The 14,941-nt window shown below is 44.6% G+C and overlaps 1 protein-coding gene across 4 annotated transcripts; it reads right to left on the bottom strand.

The window, feature by feature from the left end:
• Positions 1 to 1,693: 1,693 nt before the first annotated feature.
• LOC143186724 (protein FAM135A) lies at positions 1,694 to 13,441 on the bottom strand. Of its 4 annotated transcripts, none has more exons than XM_076390447.1 (16): positions 13,238 to 13,441; positions 13,093 to 13,169; positions 11,720 to 11,933; positions 10,167 to 10,301; positions 10,020 to 10,049; positions 9,666 to 9,747; positions 9,403 to 9,597; positions 9,174 to 9,314; positions 8,645 to 8,885; positions 7,429 to 8,097; positions 5,251 to 6,191; positions 4,057 to 4,859; positions 3,512 to 3,824; positions 3,051 to 3,300; positions 2,444 to 2,671; positions 1,694 to 2,231 (listed from the first exon to the last, which is right to left on the bottom strand). In XM_076390447.1, exons 1-16 carry the CDS (start codon positions 13,312 to 13,314, stop codon positions 2,026 to 2,028), a joined length of 4,602 nt encoding a protein of 1,533 aa, XP_076246562.1. In that variant the 5' UTR covers positions 13,315 to 13,441; the 3' UTR covers positions 1,694 to 2,025. The 4 variants fall into 4 exon arrangements, with proteins under 4 accessions (XP_076246562.1, XP_076246564.1, XP_076246563.1 ...); XM_076390449.1 differs by having other exon boundaries at positions 3,512 to 3,713; XM_076390448.1 differs by having other exon boundaries at positions 9,174 to 9,308.
• Between the last annotated feature and the right edge of the window lie 1,500 nt (positions 13,442 to 14,941).

Genomic DNA, 14,941 nt, shown 5'->3' with positions numbered 1-14,941 from the left:
TTCCTTCGCACTGAATAGTCCACGTAGTTGTATCTGCTCTTCCCTTATCATCGTTTCACCACATTTGCGTCGCCATTTGTTAATTAGAATACTCTCTCTCTCTCTCTCTTTCTCTCACTCTCATTTTCGCGACACACCCATCCTCCTCACACTGCACGCACTCACACTTATCTGAGAGTAACAATTGACATACGTTTCGTAACTTTCCTAGCGTCTAGACAATGTGTCCCTGCATTGTCTTATTTATATACTTCGTTTGTTTTTGTTCCTTTTAAATTACTGTTTTCCCGCGCTCTGGGCACCGAGCTGAAGAGGGGCCACGGTGCCTCGGGCGACGATACGTCGCTGTTCTCTCGAAGGAAAGGGAAAAGAATAATTAAAGAAACGAAGGAAAGAAGACACGCGAGCTTATAGTTTAGATTTCGTTCGAGTTTCGTTTAGATTTAGACGTATTTCGAGATGATGATGAGCTCGAGGATCGTTCGATCGATCCTGTCGCGAGATTTGATCCACTTTCGTCCCAGAGCGATCTTTGACGATTCCAGGGAACTGTGGTGGTCGTCGACAGCTCTGGGATTTGTGATAGGCCGAAAATTCGATACTTGAGTTAGTTGCAAAAACAGTTCAGGGTAGTTCCATTTTTTTGACATTTTTTTTCCTGTTACTTTTGAGGTGTGGGAGTTGCAGAGTAGTGTTCCTTCGTCGTAAGTTCGTAGGGATCATCTAGACTTCACGTGTTTATGCAAATTCGTATTTTCACGACCAGATTGAAACAGCAAGAAATAGAACCTGAATAGAAATTTTCCTCACCTTCTAAATATTATATGTGTTTCACTTTGATATATTTTCTACATTTTAGTATACACTTTTTTGCATATTTAAATTACCTACAAATGCATAAGCATCTGCAATCTCTTTATAACACACATTTTCGAGAGCTAATATCACTTTTGCAAGGTACGAAAGCAAATTTTACTCACCCTAATTGCGGAAGCCTATAGCAATAGCTTCATAATGAGTAAATACTGCATTTTATGCCGATAAATTGAACTAACTCCAACACCTCATAGTATCAACCTTCTATGTTTCAATTTCCTAATTTTTCTTCATTATTAAAGCTGACCCAAACTACCCTGCACAATCAAGCAACCCATTCTCTAGAAACCTTCCTCCTCCACCTAAAAGAAAAACAGCTACTGCAGAGATGAAAAGTTTAGAGAAATAAGAAAGGGACAAAACTGGTACTTCACAGTCTCCCCATGGCTCCATCTCTCTTCTGCCTATTAATTACTGATAGATCCCTAATCTCACAAATAAGCTCCTGTACAATAACAGAAGAATACACTGGCGTATTCCATTCAAGAAAAGCTGGACCACAGAGAGGACATTATAGACCCAATTGGACCCTCAATTCCTTTCACCGAATTTCTCATCTCTGCGCATTACAAATAGGCCCATTCGTCGCGCAGACACAGGTTCACTCCTCCCCTTCGATCCCCAATGATTCGATGAGTCGTCGATGAAGACTTGAAACGCGCGTAGGAACCTAAAGCTGGGTCCACGCTACATGCTATATAACAAAGTTACATAACTTTCTCGAGGATAGAAAAAAGACATACATATGTATAACATCTCTCTTTTCTCTTTTCTGTTTCCTAAAAACCTACGTAACTTTGTCATATAATATGCAGCGTAGACCCACCTTAACGAGAGAAATCGATCGACGTTATTAAAATTGTGTCCAAACACGGTGATCGTCGTGTAAAAAGTCGAATTGCTCCGTTTCTGGGACGCGCGACGGGACAAACGATCCCGCCATTGGAGGGGGTAGAAACGTCGAGAAATAATTAAAGAACGAGGGGTGAGAAACGGGGCAATTTTCGACAGCGATTAACCCTAATGCGATCGGAGACGTCACGGAGAGTTACGAGGATCCACTTTGGTGTATGCCCGAGTGTATCTCCCTGGTGGCTGTACCTCGCCAACATCCCTGCCTCTCTGAGACCCAGTCGCCGCGGCTGTTCCTTATCTGAAGTACTTCAGGCCCGCCACCAGCAGGAACTTCTCGATGAAAAGCTCGGAATCGAGGACGGCGATGTGCGCGGCCCGACCAATCAGGGCGTTCGCTGTCGCTGGTAAGGCATGATGCACGTCGTATCTGACCAGGCTCACCGCCGAGCTCGACATCACTGGGTACAGGATGTTGTGCACCATTTCGCGATACGCTGCGCCTAAAATGGGAATTTTAGGTCAGACGAATCGGTGGAATTGATTACTCGAAGGGAATTTTAATTTATTGGTAAATTTGTGATTATATGGTAGAATTGATATAAATGGATACTTAAGAAGGATTTTAATTGATTAATCAATCTATAATTTTATAGGAAAATTGACGTAAGTTATATTTAAAAAAAAGTATTGAGTTTAAGTGAAGAATAAATACCTTGATCACTCGAATCTCGTACAGCAGCTTTGCAGAGTTCTATGCGAGCGGAATGAAGCGGCACGTATCGATCCTGCGCGCTACCGCAGAGAAGAACGTGTTTGAACTTCTCGAGATTGCTCTTCTGGCTGAGGCGGAACATGAAGGACCGCCTAACATCCGGCGAGTCTTTCATAGCCAGCTGAAGCAAGGACCCAGATTTCTTCAGCTTCTGCATGAACCACATTCCTGGGAAATGGATCAAACACCATTGGTTCAGAAAGAAATTCGACGTCATTTCATGATGAAAAGGGACATCGGTGAAAAAACTGTCTTTTAAGCGTACAGAATTCTGAGAGTCCTGAATCGAATTTTTATGACTGTTTCTCTGAAGAATGGAAATATTTCTTTCTTAAAAAACTTCCTCTTAATTTATTTTCAATCCTCCTTATGCTCAATATTATTTTATAATATTGTGAGACTGATTTTGAAGAGAATTATTAAGCACTGTCACAGTGTCAATAACTAAACGAATATAGATTATTTGTAAAATATAGAAATAACTAACCTTGCAAAGTTTCAGAGGGTTGCAGAGGAACTTCTAGTTCAGTTTTTTTTTCAAGCTCACCTGCGTTAACCAATCCGCTTGTGTTGTACAGTGTACCCAAGTGCGGACCACTCAGGCTGAGAAAAGTGTGTAAACGTGGAAGAAGTGGTCGCAACTGAGGCCGCGTCAGAGCGCTTCGAATGATGATGGTCCCTAGAGAATGTCCAATGAAGCTCACTTTCGTCGGATTGAGGCCTGAGGTTTCGATATGGTGCAGAATCTCGCCTACTAGTCGGTCTGTCATCGTTTCGAAGTCTGAGAATGTGTCACCCTGTCCATCGATCACGAAAACAGAAAAATAAGCACCTCTAATACCTCACATTTATTCTTTAAAAAACAGGATACTCTAATTTTTTTAGAAAAACTCAAATGCAGGTATAGAGCGTCTCATAATCGATGGTACTTGGAAATTTTAAATGAGTCACCCTGTATACTATAAAAAAAAAATTGAATAAAAAAAGATGAAACCAGTCCCAGCTCACCTGGTTCCTCTCAGACATTAAAAAATCTAGGTGCGCTCCAGGAAGACTGAGTTCCAAGTAAGTCTTGACAAGACGCAGATCAGCAGGGTTGCCATCGAGACCATGGACGCAGATGATCAAATGGGCGCCTTCCGGTGAGAAGAGCCGATACTCGTTGCTGATGTGGAAGTAGGGCATGGTCGAGGCCAGGGTCGGATAATCACTAAGAGGCACATTCGATCTTAGAGGTTTTACCGACGACGGGGTCAGGAGGTCACCGTATCCAAAGGAATGGGCACGTTTATGGAAACGCAACTGTGCATCCTTGCGTTCTCTAGAGGGGGTCAGGTCAGACAAAGAGAAACTTAACTACAAAACAGAAAGATACAGAAGAGACACTCTACGATCAAACTCAAAGCGAACGTGATGCAAGCACCAACAGAAAATCAAGAGAAAGGTGAGAAACAAAGCGTCACTGTCCTTCGCGCAGTTACCAAAAACGAAAGAGAACCTAAAAGCAAAAGGAGCAACAGATTCTGGAGGATCACTGGCGAACCAAGACGCACCTGTAGATCTTCCCAGAGAAGCTCATCTGCCGCTTGAACTCCTCCTTGCACTTCTTGAAATTAATAGAATCGTCTTGAGTAGACTGCAGCAGTTCCTTTCCCTCTTGGTAGCAGTCCAAACAAATATCCCTAGCACCATACATATTCTCTCTCTCCCTGTCCCTCTCCCTCTCCCTAGACTTCTGAGGACTACAAGGCGCGGTTTTCGTCTGCTTGGGGCTCCTCACTGGCTTCACCGTTTCGTACACGTGGTACAAAGGGTTGTCGATGATCGCTGGGGGGTCACGGAACTCCTCTGGCGGCGGAGGCTCATCCTGGAACATCTTCGGTGGCGGCAGACGAACCTCCTCGTACGAGTGCTCCTCGACAGTCTCCTTCGTAGGTGGTCGTTCCTTCTTGGGCACGATCTTCGAGAGCTTCTGTCGCAGCTGCTCGCTCGAGAGCTTCGCGTTTCGACGCTGCTCCGAGCTGGACGTGTCCCCGCTGCTGACCCAGCCCGAGCACTCGGACGTGAGGTTGCTCGAGCTGGAGCTGGTGGTCGGGCTGCTGGGCCTGCTGGACGGCGGGCTGAGCGGGTTCGGAATGACGGGAAGATTGTTGCTAAGGCTGTCCTTGCTGTCGCGGATCGGCATGCAAGGCAAGGACACCGCGCTGCGCGGCACCACCACCTTGTTCTGCGCCACGGGCACGCTGGCGCATCTCAGTCTTTTCGTGTTCGGCGGCGGCGCCGCGGTGCTCGAGGTGTCGGACGGCGTGGTGCCGTTCGTCGTCGGCGGATCTATGGGGGACTTGACGGGCTCCACCTGGGAAAAAGGTTCAGTGAAATATGTGGGAGAGTCTGAATTACAATTAATTATTGAAGTCTTGGTCTGGGCTAGGTCTGGGTTAGATAGTACGGTGAGCTGTGAGGGAGAGTCTGAGTCCTCAATATTAGAATATTTAGAAAATTTATGGTAATGAAATATTAGAAATTTTACCTGTTTCAGGCCTTGAATGTTTAAGGAATCGAATACTCGAGGAATACTTCAGAAATTGAATATTTGAGGCATTGAATATCTAAGACTCTGAATATTTGAGAATATGAAAATTCTATAATTCTGTCTGCTTGAAAATCCCTTCTGCATATTTTTGCCTATGCTATCACTTCAGAACTTCCAATATCTATCTCCACATACTTCACTTCTGCACCATTACCTTCAGAATAATCTTATTATTATTCTCCACCTCCAAGACACTCGTCGTGGGCGCAGGAGGCGGATGCCGGTACTTGGGCAGAGGCGCCACTGCAGGGTCCTGGTAATCAGGAGGCGGTGGAGCAGGCTTCCTGTGCCTGTGGCCGCACTTCCTGCCCTCTTCGGGTGGATGGTCGATATCCAAGACTGGCGCGGAATGTGGCCTCCTTCCGTGCCTCTCCTTCCTCCTCTCCACCCTGTGCTCCCTCTTGGGCTCGGACATGGCGTTCATCACTTTGTAGAACATCTCGTTAGCCAGCTCCTGCATCTTGTCCTCGCTCTGCGGCCGCCTGTGCCTGTCCTCGCCGTAGCAAGGCGCCACACCGTTTCGCGGAGACTTGGCTGGAGGTCTCTCCTCCCTCCTCCTAGGCCTCTCCCTTCGAAGGTCACAGTACTTGCGATCCACCTCGTCGACCAGCCTCTCCGTGCTCTTCGGTCGCCTGGGTCTTTCAGGTTCAGCGTGGGTCCTACCACTGGTTCCATTCGTGCGGTAGAAGAACGAATCGGTGGTCGTGGTGTAATTCGATCTCTTGTATGGAGGGTCAGGCATCGACGAGTGACTACTGGGCAGCCCACCGCCGTTCATCGATTCCTGGATCTCACGGTTCCGTTGGCCTGAACCAGTCTTCCCGATCGTGTGGTACCTGCGGTTCTCTAATCCATTCATCTGGCTGTACTTGCCATCGACCTGGTGTGCCTGTTTCCTGGAGTTGCCTCGGTAGGTCACCCTGTCTAGGGTCGCTGTGTGCAAGGGCTGTTGCTCTTGGGAAAAAGTGTCCCCGTTGACGCTGGACTTGCTGGGCAGGAAGCTGTTCTGGTCGTTGGTCGAGAGAGGCTGGCGGGCCGCTAGACGGTGGCTGCGAGGCTCCAGGCGGATTCTTCTTGTGTCCAGCGAGTGGTAGTCTGGAAAAGAAATTTTGTAGATGGTTCTGAGGGTCTTAGGTGATAGAGTTGAAGGTTCCTGAGGTCCTAGATGATAGAGTAGAGTATAGGGTGCTGGGGATCCTAAGTGATTCAGTAGAGTAGAGGGTTCTAGGAGTCCTAGGTGACACAGTAAAGGATTCTGAGGGTCGTAGGTGAAAGAGTTGAAGGTTCCTAAGGTCCTAGATGATAAAATAGAATATAGGGTCCTGAGAGTCCTAAGTGATTCAGTAGAGTAGAGGGTTCTAGGAGTCCTAGGTGACACAGTAAAGGATTCTGAGGGTCGTAGGTGAAAGAGTTGAAGGTTCCTAAGGTCCTAGCTGATAAAATAGAGTATAGGGTCCTGAGAGTCCTAAGTGATTCAGTAGAGTAGAGGGTTCTAGGAATCCTAGATGACACAATAAAGGATTCTGAGGATCTTAGGTGAAAGAGTTGAAGGTTCCTGAAGTCCTACATGATAAAGTAGACTAAAGGTTCCTGGGAGTCCTAGGTGATACAGTAAAATTTACTGCTCCTAAAAATTCATTCACGAGTGTGGAGTGCAACGATCGAATATCATTTGAAGATGCATAAAGTTTCATGTCCTTCACAGGTGACGCGAATGGCCCCGTTGCATAATTTGTGTATCGTTTCATATAAGAACTATAGTAAACACGTTATGCAAGATGATATGAAATATCATCTACACGGGTGTTATGCTAGAAATGCATTTCCGTATGACATTATAGACACTTTGCATATCCAGTAAGGTACTGTCATGAATATTCCATTCATAACAGATCGATACAGCTGTTTCTTCAGTACTATATCACTTTAGCAATTGAACTAATCTAGAAACACCTACTCTATCTTCTACTATAAGCTCTTTTCTGTATTCACTGTGTCTTCAATTTAAAAACAAACAAATTTTACTTATTTTGCAGTCTCACATCTTTGAGAAAAGAAAACTATATAATCAACTGGATAAGATAGACTACTAACTTTGCCAATACCAAATTACAAGGCTGTAGCAAGTGAACACTGTACTTGACCTTTGCCAACTTTACTCAGCTACTATAGAATCAAACTCTATCAACGCTATAAGTTCAATTACAGATAGAATGAAACTTCAGTAATGATTCTAGCATTCTAAACGTCAAAATATCCCGTGTATGCAGCTATGCTATCCCAGAATGAGAAAATAAGTACCTAGCTTCATACTCATATTAAAGCTACTCACTCAAATCTCCCCCCACATTGGTAGCCTTATGCTCGCTCCAGCAGTCCGTCATCTGCCCATGGTCCACCATCCCCACACACGTGGGCACCGTGAGTGTCTGCTCGCAGGACTTGTTCGAGGTCCTGTAACCAGGCAGTTGGCCCCCAGGAGCAAGCTCAGGCAGCATCGCAGCCAGCAGCGAGGTGATCGACGTCTGAGGATCGACCTGCTGCTGTCGATTCAGCACCAGAATCTGGGTCGACTTAGCGCGCGGCAGTGGGACCACAGGTGTCGACCCAAGGGATGGATTCGGCGCGGAGCAGGCCTGCTGGCCCGAAGGAGGGAAGAGTGTGCTACTGGACGGCGCTGTCGACCTGTGCCTTCCTCTCGAAGGAACTGTCGCTGGGGGAGTGGCGTTCCGCGAACCTCTTTGCCTCGGGAACAGCTGAGTCGACACGGATCGAGGGAGCGTCTTTGGCGAGGTCCTCGGCTGCACTGGTGCGATCTCTGGGCCCAGTTGGTCCAGGGACTTGCTGTGCCTCGCTGGGAGCGTCGACGGGGTCAGGGTCAGGCGGCCCTGGACTGAGCCTATGTCCTGAGCCGCGCCCTCGCTCTTGGGGGACCAGATCCCCATGGACCTGGACTCCAGGATCGCTGCGATACCGCAACTGCAGTCGTCTATGCCGGGAACTGGAGGCAGAATTCAGGATTCTTTTGTTAGGGTAGTTAACTAGCTACGCGGTCCATCTATGAAGAAGAGCAGTAAAGTAAGTGTTCCAGTAGCTGACCATGTCAGAGTACCTGAACACAAACACTAAGTTTATTTCATTTTGAGCTTTAATTCTAATGTACTTAATGAAAGGACAAGAAATAGTATATTTAGTTACTGAAATACACTTTAAGTGACTGACAGTGTATAAAAATAGCTAGAACATTTACTGGGACATTTGACACTTTAAGTGCCCAAGAGACATTTATCTCAGCTACAGAAAAATTTAGCTTTTATAATTTTGTGTCTTGTTTTAGTGTAAAATAGCTAAAACATTTCTAGTAGATACTATTTTTCTTCATAGTTGGGTAATATAAGCAATCTGGGTAATTCATGGCGCGTCATCCTGAGTCATTTCTTCTAATTCATATTTTTATCAAAAAAGCTTTTCTGCGCATCAGATTTGTCTTTCATAAATGTGGTGGAATTTTTTCTAATTTTTCTATGATTAATTATAGTTATACTTGCCGCTGTTTCTGTGCCTCTGCTTCATGTCCACGTACTGATCCTCGAAGATCAATGGAAGAGAGTGCAGATCTCCGTCCAGTTCTGGACAGTGGACTGGCAAGGGAGGTAACGAGGCGAGGTACCTCGATCTTCGAGCTGCCTCGCTCACTGCCTGATAAGACTGATAGTTCGCGTCGTAGCAACCCCACGCTGACGTCCTAGGATTCTCTAGCACGAAGAAACCTTCTGCGAAACGTTTTACCTAGGAATTTAGCACCATTTGCAATATTAGTGGAAACTGTCATTGATGAACTGGTCTGAAGAGTAGCTTTAGCTTAATTAGACTAGCAAATGAAAAATCAGGTTGTCTAATATAGTCTATAGGAAATTGACTAAGCAACTACTAACTAGTAAATTAAATACTCTTATGAATTAGACATAAACCTAGTCTAAATAAACCTAGACTAGACTTAGGATAATAGACCCAGTATAATTTTAGTCTAAATTAATTTCAGACAATATTTCATATTTCAAAATGTAACTTTATTACCCTCAGTTGATGATGGATCCTCGCGAGATGTTGATGAACAGCGTCACGCCCAGAGAATGCTTCCAGGAAATGTTGCCAAAGAACAATATTTTGTGCGCAGAGTTGAGCGATATCGGTTTCCTCCGTGTCCATCATCTGCAACTGTATCAAATATATTTCGTTCCAATCGAGATCCACCTCAGCATCTTCAACAGCTGACAGGACACCAGTTACAGTACTTTTTCCTTACCTTGGTGATTTCTTTGTGCGTGTTCTGAGCAAGCTCCAGTGCCCTTTGCTGGCAAGAAGGGAGAAGCCGAGCCAGGTCGGCCAAGTCGTTGAGCAAAGATTCCCTCGCGGCCAGGAGTAACCTGATTACTTCCTGCTGGACCAGTTTCGCGTGCTGTATCCTCGTGGCTGATCCGACGCACCTGGTAGTCGTCTCCTGCATACGATTTTCTTGATTAAAAATGGCCAGTTGAAAGTTCCGTAATTAAAAGTTCAGCGACTCACGATATTCCCCAGCGCGACATTGTTGTCGCCGTTCGCAGCTGACTGCTTGAACTGCAGCCATGGCTTCCCTCCGCGTGGGGCGCTGAAATTTTATTGTCCGATTAATTGCATTCAAGCTGTAATTGAAACCGTTTCTGCTTTGTGATTTTAGATTGTCCTCTTTGAAAGGAAAGTAATTTAATATGGTAGGATATGAATTGCAACAGAATTTAATTATGATTCTATACAGTTTTTATAAAAATTAATTAAGTAGATTGTGTTTGTTGTCTTCGGTCAAGTGATAGATTTATGGAACGTAGGAGTAGTGACTTCTCTTTGCAAATAAAAGTGATCTGACTTCACGTCAAAACTCACCAGCTCTGCACATAATGAAGAATGCTTTTCCTGTACGTATAAGGTAAATAGAATCAAGCCATGGAAGAAACAGAAATTCTTTTATGAGCGATGTACACAGTTCGATTGTTATAATTTAGTTACTGGAATGTCGAGTTGATTACTGACTTGATATAGGGCTGATGGAGAGCCACGAGACAGGCGTGGATGGTGATGGACACCGCGGCGAGATGAAAGTAGTCGAAAAGCACTGGCAGGTGATAGTGAAGTCCCTTCGTGGGCGCGAAGTTCAACTGCAGCGCCCTTCAAAGTAAAAAGCAAGCTCGTTAAACCTTCAGCTGGGAAAGTAAAGGCTCACGCGGCCAAGGTTATCGATCTACCCATCTATTAACTTTGTAGAAAAGTTCAACATCTTGGGGCGAAATTCGATAGCGAAACGATACCAAATACTGCTTTCACTTCCTTCTATATAAAAGCAAGTATACCTAAACAGGTACCAGCGCGATTATATTCAAATATTCAAATTTTTATAAATGATCAGGCTCAAATATCATCATTGGTCCTCAGCCATCGACTAATTTCAAACACAGAAATTACATGTTCAACACAATAATTGTATCTAAAAAATAATTCATAGTAGATAATTTCCATGTAACATTATGATTTCTCAGATATAATTACTATATTGTACTTGTTTCTGTGTTCGATATTTGATCGATGGCTGTTAATCGATGGCGGTGGGGTTGAGCGTGGTTGCTAACTCCCAAACTCTGCATCTCAGGAGAAATGCTTCTGTAGCATTAAAAAGTCCAACAAAAACCATAAGAAGATTCTGTAACTGAAGAAACTTGTAGAGTGATCCCACAGATCTCAGATATCCAGCCTCCAGATCCGTAGTCCTCAATTTCTCACGGTGTTTGTCACTGATATCTCACCACTGTATGCATCATTGCATTCTACTTGAGAAAGAATGCACTACTCTTTCCACTAATAATATAAAAAATATTGATATCTTAGCCTTTAGGGTATGTGTCCACTTGAAAGTAAAACTATCGCTATTTGCTTTGAGAGTACTCTCAGATAGTGTATTCATCTCAGACAATTACTTTCAATTTAGTGTCTGAGAGTGTATGTACTGAATTCACTCTAACTCAGTGCTGTCCAAGCGAGGACTCGCGAGCCCTGTGGCTCTCCTATTCCCTCTTCCCTCATCAAGGAACCACGCGACGCTATGAAGGCAGACATGACATGTTAGCGTCCCTGTTTACAAGAAAGCTCAAAAATTGGAGCAATAAAACGATTGGAAAGGGAAGCAGGCGAGTGAGGATCCCCTACGCTGGACAGCGCTGCTCTAAACTCAGTGTCTCACAGGAAATACACTGTCTGAGAGCGCCCTCGAGAGCCTCTCGCGATAGTTTCACTCTCAAGTGGACACATACCAGTCATCCCAGAGAAGATGAAGAAATAATCGAGCAATTCTACTAATTCTTCATTAAACCTCTCGTACTAAATCTTCAGACTAAAACACCAGTGGCTTCACCACAGTGCCGCCACCATGGACCTGGAGCCACAAAAACTGAAGCAAACAGACAGAAAACCGCGTGTAGTCGATCCCAGGCCGCCGATGAGGCCAGAAACCGCAATATCTCTGGAGGATTACTCTTCCAGTGAGCGGGCAGCGTCTGATGAAAGGGACAGGTCCGTGGGACGAAGACGCTCACCTAGACGACACGCAGGCCATGTTCCCAGGCTGCGTCGGCTCGCTGAACCATAGCTCGACGCCGAGATTGAAGTGGGTGCGGGAGAGCACCTCCTCGATCTTGTGGCTGTGCACGAGCACGTGCGCCCGGAATAGGACGGAAGTGCCGAGCGTCACCTCCTCGTTTTTGTAGAGGATCTGAAAGCGCTTGCTCGTCCCAGGCGCCTCCAACGACTCTGCAACAATACAATCAGCGTGTGTCTTCCCAGCCTTCGACGCCTGGCGAAGCGTCGCGAAGAGCCTGAGGAACCGCGACTGATTCGAGCGACAGAGGCAACGATCTACTGTCTCTGGGTCTAGATTGCTCTTTGGATGCATCGAGCTCGAGCGTCCAAGCCTCTGTTCCATGCATCTCTCATCCTGTCAGGCTGGAGCGTCGCCCAGCGACGATGCAACGCGCTGCAGCGGTTCCTCGAACTTCGACGCTGTCGCGCAGGCCTGGTTTGAACTAGTTTGCTGTTGTATGACTGAGAGCCGGTAAGTGAATTCGGAGTTTTCTGTTTGGATGAGACGAGTGCGATGTACCCGAAAGTTTCTGGGAGCAGGAAGTTCCCTGGATGGTTGGACACGTGTCGTGAATGGGGGCGGGGCTGTTAGAGAAGTTTGTCGCTGCAGTCTCCTTTCTTTGGGAATTAGGTAAATGGAAATGGGTTTCTGTCGATTTTGAGGGCTACTAGTGCTGAGGGGAATTTGAATGGTTGGCAGGAGAATGAAAATTTAGTGGCTAGACATGACAACTAGTGCAGATATTTTCTATAGAAAATAGAAAACCCAAAAAACCCTAGAAAATAAATATAATCTTCAATATTTTAAGTGGTGATAGGAGATACATATTGGATCAGAAAATTTTGTATAATATAATGTACGATCGCCTCAATTTTGCAATAACAACGTCTTAAAACTAACATGCCTGTATGCTAAATTAACAATCAGAGGATTCTGTAATGCTACAGATACTTTGAAGAGCAGGAATATCTATAGCTAAAAAGTGTTAATAAATTTTGTTGCACCTCTAATGGTTTAACTTTTATAAAGCATTAGAGACTCACGATTAAATTGTTACAAACATTTTGAATATATTACTGTAAAACGAAGGTAAATCGGACACTATGTTATACGATTTCTTGTGCTTCAATTTGAGTCTCCCAACTAGGGGTTGATTATCCAATTACTCATCAATTAACTTCTAAGTAGGTACTTTCGTTTCTCCTTTCCACATCACTTGAAATATTACAGAACAAGCTAAGAACTACCATTCCACAAAGACACTAAAATCAAATTGATTACTCCTCCAATGATAACAATAATCTCCCAAAATCTAAAGACACAACTCACGGTTCCGCAGCTGGTTAACCTCCACCTTGACAGGTATTTTCGGCGACACTCTGAGGGCGGTTCGTATCTGGTAATACCTGTGAAATTGGAAATGGTCGCTGAGCGTCGCAATTACGGGGCAACCGTGAAAGCGGCATCCTCTTACCCGCGCTGGAACAGGTCGACATTGTAGAACTTGCAAAGCTCGAGGGAGAACTCGAGAGTGGCCTGTAGATCGCTCATCTCGATCCCCGCGCTGGGAAGAGCCACCCTCTCCCTTTCAGCCTCGTCCCAGCTCCTTAATCGCGCGAAGGCCAGCCTCGTCCACCGCGACGACTCACCGAAGCGTGTTCAGGTCCTGGCCGAGCACCTCGGCTCGCTCCTGCCATCCTGGCGGAACACCTCAGCGTGGAAGGCACCCTGAAACAAAATCCCTCTGTGACCATTGGCTCGGGCAGATCGATCACTGTCTGGCGACGTTGAATCGCGTCCAAAATCTCCCTCGCTCGCACGAAATAAAAGTGTATTGTACAGTGCTCTTCCGGCTCTCCCTTTCTCGCCCTCTTTCGCGCGACAAATAGGCCTCTGACTGCCTCCAGTTTCGAAGTTCTACCAACGACCGCTCTGGCCACTCGCCTTCGACACAGTCTCGAGGCAGGAAATCATTGGACAGCTGGAGAGCTTGAAACTTTTCGAATCCAGGGTGCTTCTTTCTGCTGGGAAATGCTTAAGGGACGCGCGAGGAAAGCTCTGTTTGCGCTTGTTTCTCGGTCGAGCGACGGCGAAACTTTGTGCTCGAATTCCAGGGGTTAGTCTGATTGAATCCACGAGAGGAATTGTCCCATTTTCGGGATTAAAGTTGCGGCAGCGATGACGAGTTGAAGTGATTGTAATTGGGTTTGGAAGTCTGCCTTGTGGCTGATGCTCACCACTGGCTCTATTGCGTTATAATGTAATTGGAAGTTTGGGATGATTGTTAGATGTTGGTACACTGGGTTATTAGTATTACTTTCTCTGGAGAATATTAGTGTATGGTAATCAACTTGTAAACATATTTCTAATAATTATTTGTTTCATATAAATTCAACGTTATGTCTTTTAAATTTCTACCTTTGCAAAATATTTTTCTAACACTTTGACAGCTTTAAAAATATTCTTTACACTTCACAGGTTACTGGCTCCTCACTTGTGAGACTGTATCGAGAAGACACTACATTTTTCATAACACAAAAATTGAAATACAGTAACTTGGATAATGGCGACATTCAGGAAGCTGTTTACACAAAATGCAAGATCGGTTACAGAGACATCCTACACTTCCAGTGACCCTTCGTTTACCAACCAGTGACCTGAGGTCACTCTGTTGAGAGACGTTTAGTTTCAGGTTTCTCAGCCTAGAGCGTTTATTCAGTTCCAGGAAAACGAGGGTGCACGCGTGCTAGGGGAATTGTGCGTATGCAGGCAGCCAAGAAGCAATAAATTGACCATGGAAGAACTTCCTCGAAAAATATTTGTGGTAGCACAAAATACTATCTTCCTGCATATTAAACACTTTACAGTATTTTATAATCTCACTTATTCTCTATTTATTTAATAATCACTATAAAACACTTAATTATTTTCTATCTTATCTTATCTTCTTGGCACTGCCTCTACTACATATACATATATTTAATAATATACTTAATAATATTACATATATATATTTAATAATATACTTAATAATATTAAATATATATTTAATAATATACTTAATAATATTAAATATATGATAAACTAGGCAAGATTACCCTCAAAGAAATAATTCTATATTAAGAACTATTATTCTATTATATCTCCACTTTTAAAAACAAAAGTCCCTGTAATTCAA

The sequence above is a fragment of the Calliopsis andreniformis genome, unplaced genomic scaffold (assembly GCF_051401765.1).
Source record: "Calliopsis andreniformis isolate RMS-2024a unplaced genomic scaffold, iyCalAndr_principal scaffold0022, whole genome shotgun sequence".
Lineage (NCBI taxonomy): Eukaryota > Metazoa > Arthropoda > Insecta > Hymenoptera > Andrenidae > Calliopsis > Calliopsis andreniformis.
The sequence above is the reverse complement of the archived record's forward strand: the minus strand, read 5'-3'. Positions and strand labels throughout refer to the sequence as shown.